This window comes from Diabrotica undecimpunctata, chromosome 1, assembly GCF_040954645.1.
Source record: "Diabrotica undecimpunctata isolate CICGRU chromosome 1, icDiaUnde3, whole genome shotgun sequence".
NCBI lineage: Eukaryota > Metazoa > Arthropoda > Insecta > Coleoptera > Chrysomelidae > Diabrotica > Diabrotica undecimpunctata.
This window is the reverse complement of record NC_092803.1, coordinates 159,227,678-159,235,540: the sequence shown is the minus strand read 5'-3', so window position 1 is coordinate 159,235,540 and position 7,863 is coordinate 159,227,678. Positions and strand designations below refer to the sequence as shown.

At 29.4% G+C, this 7,863-nt stretch overlaps 1 protein-coding gene across 1 annotated transcript in view; it reads left to right on the top strand.

Annotated features, from left to right (window-relative positions):
• The first annotated feature begins 670 nt into the window (after positions 1 to 670).
• The window catches only part of Lrp4 (LDL receptor related protein 4), a 129,622-nt gene continuing 122,429 nt past the window's right edge, over positions 671 to 7,863 (top strand). The window contains exons 1-2 of the mRNA XM_072520329.1: positions 671 to 868; positions 5,935 to 6,107. Coding sequence (XP_072376430.1) covers positions 6,035 to 6,107 — 73 coding nt within the window. The 5' untranslated portion in view covers positions 671 to 868; positions 5,935 to 6,034. The remainder of the gene's footprint in view (positions 869 to 5,934; positions 6,108 to 7,863) is intronic.

Here is a 7,863-nt window from a genome sequence, read left to right as displayed (position 1 = left end):
GAATGCCACCTTTCATATCCACCTTAAAATAGATCCACCCTGATCTATTAATCATACTAATAAACAATCTCAACCATGCTGAATTATCCCTTAAACTATTTCAGATATCATATTAATTAAGTATTTCAGTCCGTACATACTTCGGTATTTACTATAAATTTTTTGCATCTCTTATAACCAGTGGTAACTTTTTTGGCATTTATTTTACATAATTACTTTAACATTTTTTAATAATTTTGTCGGATTTGTGCTTTTTTTCTCCCTTGTATATTTCATTTCATTTCAGCTATGATTTATCCGTATTCCCAGTCAATTCCAGGTTTTTTTTTTAAATATATATTTTAATATTCCTATATTCTAATCTATGGTTTCAAGAGTAAGTTAGTTATTTTTTTTACGGGTTAAATATCGATATCAACCTCTTTTCATTTTGATTGAAATTAATCTATATTATTTGCTTTTAAAAATAATCGATGATTGTTCAATAGAAGTATCCAGTTCCTCCTTTTTTTTGTATATTCATAGCAATGCTTCGGTTGCAACTCTAATGGCAAAATAACCCTAAACAAGGAAATTTTCCGATGCTGCGTAGGTGTGGGGTTTTCCGCATGCGCGCGAAAATCAGCAAGAACATCGACAGCATCCTTCTCGAATGAAGGACCATTTTTCTCTTCGAGCGATCTGGATTTTCTCGCCATACTAAGACGATAAAAGGAATTGTATTACGCCAAATTAAAATTTGAATTCTGTTAAAATTATTGTGTGACTTGTTTTGTGGGTTCGTAGAAATACGGGTTTGCTTCTGGACAATCTGGCCTCCAGTGAGTTCGTGTCTGGGATTGACATTCAAGCAAGACCCACCCCAAAGGTAATTTTAACATGTTGATATAAAATTTTCCTAAAAAATATCTTTCTAATTAAAATCTTCATTAGAACTGATTATTTTTTACGTATTTTGGTATAATTCTTGCTTATGCCAAGCCAGAATGGGCTGAGAGAATTAGACATTCTTTACACCTACGCCTTTTTGTAGTTTTCAATCATGAGTGCAAATTCAATACATATAAGGATATTTTTGATAAAAAAGTTAATCTTACAGTTGAAAATACTTTCAAACGATATTTGTTTTAACTGTCAATTGCAGGAACTGTTTGAACATTAGTGCAATCCCGGATTTTGCATCAATCAATGGCGGTTCTATGTTTTTTTTTATATAAAAAAATGGCTTTATAAACTCTTTGACTTATTTTAGACGACATGATGTACTTGATGTTGTTACATATAGATTATCAAGTAAATTGCCAGACAAAAGTTCTTTTATAGAATAATATAAAAAAAATATTAGGTATTGCCCTTTTATATTTTTTGTAAAATTAATAAAATTGATTTAGCGACTTCTACAGCTGTTTCGACAGCAACTGCCTTCCCTTAAGTGAGATGTTTTAACATCTTGTACTACTTTTTATGTTTGTAATATTTAATATATAAGAGAACATATTTTTTATCTCGAAATTTGATCCTTTGAGATTATCTCTATTCTGTATATATATATATACATATATATATATATATATATATATATATATATATATATATATATATATATATATATATATATATGTATATATATCTACCTACCTACCAAAGAATTATATATATAAATATATATATATATATATAAATATATATATATATATATATATATATATATATATATATCTTTTTGTGTGTTTTTAAATTAAATTAAAATATATCTTGTTTAAATTTTTGAAATATTTTTTATCATTTATTGCGTTATTATGCTTTTTAATTTGTATAGACTCTAAAAGCTCCCTCTTCTTCTTGTTATGTTCACTTTTTAGGATCTTGGTTTTGTCAAAATCAAATTTATGTTTCTTTTCGTTTTCATGTTTTGTGAGGGCGGTTTAGTTTTTTTTGTCATATTTGTGGGAACGTATTCTTGAGTTAAGTAGATGACTGGTTTGTCCAATATATACTCCATCACAATTCGAGCAGGGAATTTCGTACACAACATGCGATTTAATATAGGGGTTTTTGTTTTTAGTCTTGTAAAATTCTTTTTCAAAAGATTGTGCCCTTTATGAGCAACCGTAATGTTATGTTTACACAGAAGATTTGCAATTTGTTCTGATAACCCTTTTATATAGGAGAGAGACATACAGTTTTTCTTTACCGTATTGGTCTAATTGTTGTTATTGTTATTGTAACCCACACCACCTTATCGACAACACTTACAAATCGCGACTGTATAAATTTTACAATTTTCACTTTTAAACCGTATTATGTCTTTGATGAAATGTTTTTTTAGTCCATATTACTTTTTGAAAAAGGCATGGATTTCCTGCCAAAACGTCGAAAAAAATATAAAAATGTCTTAGTATCAAAACAATTTTTTTTATAAACCTAAGCCCAAGAAAATTCACTAAAAAATATATATTAACATGCAATACATTAACAATGCATTAACACAGCAATAATACTGTGCATACGTATGAATATGTAGTTTGCTAAAACATTAACTTTCTATAGTGAAGCCATTCGAAGCAATATAAGATACTAATAAATATTGTTTAAATGGCGTGTAAAAAAAATACGTTAAAATAAAAAATATGTTCTTACATTTTTTTCCAACTACATAATGTATAAAGCGTAATTCCAAGGATAACATAAACTATTGCTTCTGCAATTTTAAGAACTCTGTCATTTTTAACTGCTTTAAATGGTCCAGTATCATTCTATCATATTTTCTAAAGATGTGAAACAGTTGTATTTATTGAAAAGAAGTTTATTGCGGGCGGCAGTTAAGTTTATTGCGGGGAAGTTAAAAAGGGTATTTATTTATAGCCACGGCCGGGCCAAAAAACGTAAAAAACACGTTTTTGGATCTTATTTTCTCTCGTTATAACCAAATTTGCCTCGCTATAATCTCGTAACCTCGAAACCTCGTAATAACCGTGTTCGTTATAGAATACTGTATATATATATTTTTAGTCCTCTAGGTGCCCATGGACCTCGAAAATATAGCTCTTCAAATATAGGGTAAAAAGGGGTTTTTACCCTATATTTGAAGGGCTATATTTTGAACCCCAGTCGACCGATTTTAAATCACAATATTTATTTTCTTTGCTCTAATGTTAAGAAGAACGAAAAGAAAACTTACAAAATTTTAAGATTTTCAATTTATTGTCAAAGTTTAAAAAACGAGTAAAAAATTGTAGAAACAAGTAAATTAAAGGATTTTTAAATGCCTTTCAAATGAATATTGATAAATTAAAATCTATGTAGTAGCTTCAAAGATACAGCTGTTTAAAAATGGCAAGGTTTTCGAAAATTACATTTTTTTGTCATTTGTAAACTCAGTACTTTTTTGACAACATCAAATTGCATAAAAATTTAGAAGAAGGTAGTTCTATATTATGTATACAACAATGTCTACTTGTCAAATTTCTTGGCCCGGGCTTTTAAATATTCTTTTGCTTGAGCTTGAGCTTGAGCACTTTTACCCTATATTTGAAGAGCTATATCTCTGAGCCCAGTAGACCGAATTTAACTCACAAGGTCAAATTTTTTCTTATATTGTGAAATTTTTGATAAAATAATTTACAAAATCGCAAATAATAGAAAAATTAATTGTCAAAATTTAAAAAAATGAAACTATTATAGAAACAGGTAAATAGAAGAATTTTTAAATACGTTTCAAACGAGTATTGGTAAATTACAATAAACTTAAGTAGTAGATTCGAAAATACAGTTGTTTAAAAGTAGCCAGTATTTCGAAAATCATATTTTTTATCACTTGTAAACTGATAGTACTTTTTCCTGTCAGAAATTGCATAAAAATTTATGGTTATGTACTTTTTTCTTTTATGGTTATGTACTACTGGGCTCAGAGATGTAGCTCTTTATTTATAGGGTAAAAGGACTCAAGCTGAAATTTTAGGCGGTAAAAAAAAAAATAGTTTAGGGTCCGGGCCAACTAATTCAATAAGTAGATATTATTGTATAATATATAGAACTTCTTTTACCCAAATTTTTATGCAATTTGATACTGTCAGTTTGCCAATGATAAATTGTTTTAATCCTTTGACTATTGAAAATTTCTCAGTGAGCTCATTTTGTACTCTGACAGTTGCAGTTGACGAGTCCATTGTTGCTTTTATTGCTTTTACACTGTTAATTCACTTTTCAGTTGGTTAAAAATACCCTACCCAAACTGCAACTGTGGCGCTAAAAGACAAACTATTAAACACCTATTAGATGATAGAATGGCATCCCATCCGATTCTTTAGTTGCAACAAAAGAGTCGAATATATTTCGAACTTGAATATTTGTGAAATTTTCACTATAGCTGTTTGTAATATATTCTTCTTCTTTTTATGTAGACATGACTCCGTCTGTTTTTAATGTGCCTCCAGTAAGTTGTCGCTCCATCGTTTACGTGGCCTTCCTACTGATCGTCCTTCTATTGGGGAACCGTCTCTTGCCGTCTTTACTACTTTACTTGATGTTATTCGGTTTATATGATCATTCCATTCTACTCTTCTATTTATTACCCAGTTCTTGATGCTCTCCACCATATCTGTACTTCTAGCTCTGTCCAGTAGTGTTTTACTATCTTCTAAGTGTTTTAATCTCCGCTGTTTTTAACATTTGTCCTCTCTGTACCAGATCGTGTTTCTTCCGCATAATATGTCGTTATTGGTCTGATACTGTTTTGTAAATTCTGCCTTTCATTTCTTTCCCGATATTTTTATTTCTCCATATTGTTTCATTCAGGCAACCTGCGGCTCTATTTGCTCGATTCACTTCATCTTCCACTTCTGCTTCGAGATACTTAAACACTATCACTTGTTCTATTATCTGACCTTCCAGCTTCCATTTACACCTTAGTAAATTTGCTATTATAACCATGCATTTTGTCTTTTTTGGGGAAATTAACATGTTAAATTTTCTGGCCGTTATATTAAATTGGTGCAGCATACGTTGTAAATCATCTTCACTCTGAGAGAGTAGTAATGCATCGTCTACATAGCAGATTATTTTAAGCTGTTTTTCTCCCATTTGGTATCCTTTTTTAGTTCTTACTACTGTTTCTATTATATCATCCATAATCAGGTTGAACTACAGAGGAATTAAGGAATCTCCCTGACTTATCTTATTGCCAGTTTAAATAGGGTCAGTTAATTCTTCTTCTACTTTTACTTTTATTGTGTTGTTTTGTTTTTGTTTTGTACAATAAGTGGAAAATGTCCTTTAATTTGACTAGATCCAATGCCTTCTTAAAGTTTACGAAACATAGAAATGCCGGTTTATTGTATTCTAATGATTTCTCTTGTGCTTGCATCACTATAAATAAAACCTTGTTGTTTTTCTGCTTGTGCTGTAATTTCATTCAATTTATTTGTTATTACTTTAGTTGTTAATTTTAGTGCTGTGTTTAGTAAATTTATACCTCTGTAATTTTCTGGGTTCGATTTGTCTCCCTATTTGAAGAGAGTAATTAGTATATAGGTATTCTAATACATTGTTTGTTCTATTTATGTGCATAACTTTGTGTATGTATAACTTATTTATGGTGTAGCCATACGTTAATTAAATGTTATTTTAGTTCTATTTAGCAAAACTATACTACTTAATTTGACATCGTCAGTTTTTATAATAACATTCTACCTTGTGCTTTTTTGAAATACTCATAAAATTTTGGAATTCACTTTCTAAATTTTTGTTGTTTTCATATTTTTCTACGTTATATATCTCCATAACAATAATTTTTTTATAACGTAAATAATTTTTTCATAGAGACTTCTCACAAAAAGTTTCAAAAGATTCACAAAATAGTGGTTATGTATGCATGATTTTAAAATTATATCTATTCGTGTTTTTATACCGATCTATATTTTACTTTTGTTTTAGAGTTAATTCGTCCCAAGGCCTACGCAACAAATGCCCGGATATAAGAGAAGATACTGAAGAAAGGGGTGGACCACCCCTTCTTCAACAAGATTCGTAAACCATGCTGCACTTTAGAAATATATCGTTGGTAGATATTTTTATCTATTTGCCACTGATTTTGATTGTTGGATTTGGTAAGTTGTTTTTGATATTTTTGCGATAAAATGATGGAATAATTTTCATTCTAAATTTAAAAGTCTTTTCGTTACTGATTTTATATTAAAATGGTGTAATACTAAATAAATAAAACAAAATAAATAAAATATAAAAAAGAGGTAATAGAAATAAATTAGACTTACTCACAATCAGTTTAATTTTACTACCCAAAACGACCGGTTTCGCTTTCTAAAATTTGCAAAGCATCATCAGGTCAGTGGTACAAAGTAAATTAAATGCTGAAATTATAAAAAGCCCATATTAGGGTGCTGTCTTATAAAGATATAGATCAAAAAAGTTATAGTAATTATGCCAATATTACATGTCTGTGTTTACTAATATGCATAAAATTGCTTTAGCAGACAAAGTAACAACCCACAAATTGGTAAGAGATAATCTGTTGAATTGTAATAAATTAGAAATAAACAAAATACTACTTACATTCCGGTACAAGAGTTTTTATATAATGATTGGTGATACATAGTTCAAACTATCCCGTATTGCATTAATGGGTAATGTTCGGTCAATGTTGTAACTGTCTGACAATTAAGGAGGAAGTTTCTTGAGGGGAGGGATGTTAACAGATGATATAGGAGTAAGGTATATGTTATTGTTTGTTGAATGAAAGACTGATGTTTTATATTATTTAAATTATTAAAGTTATTTATATTTATTAAAGAGATATATTTTTGAAATGTGTGTTAAATTATTGATATTATTATTATTATTATATTTTTTTTTAACAGAAAGAGGACAGTTGTTATATGACAATGAATGAAAGTGGTTGTACTATTTTGTGGGTGTGCAATTTCTTTTGACTTGTAATTATCAACTTTTGGATAAAAGCATTTAATTTCTGTTAGGCAAAGAATTGTGATGTCAAATGTTAAAATTATAAAACTAAAACACAATTAGGGACAAACAGAACACAATTAAAAGGACAAAACAGACATAAAACTTTAAAATAGGGGGCTTATTGGCACTACATTGCTTGGTAGGAGAGGAATTAAGTTTTTTTTATTGTCTACAAATGTAGACAATAATTAACTCTGTACTAACTAAAATACTCTGTATTTTAAGACAACAATAAAGGACAAAAAAAACTGGGTATTACAATTGAGGTTTGCCACTGATTAGGAAACTTGTTAGATGACCAGATTAAGTTAAACATTTCAAGAAGTTTAAGATGACCTAAACTAGATAGTTTTTGTATAAAAATGTAAGGAATATCGTCGGGACCGGGAGCAGTGTTCTTAAGAGTTTTAATAACCGAAGTAAGTTCTATGTAAGAGAATTGGGAATTTACGTAATCGATATCTTTGACAGTTGTTGAAGAACTTGGAAAGGAAGCATCGACTACTGGCTCGATTTGAGAGCAATTTATTTTGCTTTTAAATTTTTTGTCGAAGTGACTGGCTAGGGTCTCACCAATTTCTTGATTGTCACTTATTACATTATCATTTAAAATTAGACTAGATATTTTAGTATTTGTATTGATTCCTTGAATTTGTCGTATTTTTTTCCAAAGATTAGTAGGACTGGTATTTTCATTGATAGAAGATACATATTTTATCCATGACGATTTTTTACTTTGTTTTATAATAAATCGCGACCTGGCTCTAGCTTTTTTTAATTCTGTGAGATTTTCTGGTGTTTTATTTTTCCGATAATCTCTAAGTGCCTCCTTATGTTGTTCTACGGAGATTTTGCAAGAATTATTCCACCACGGAACCC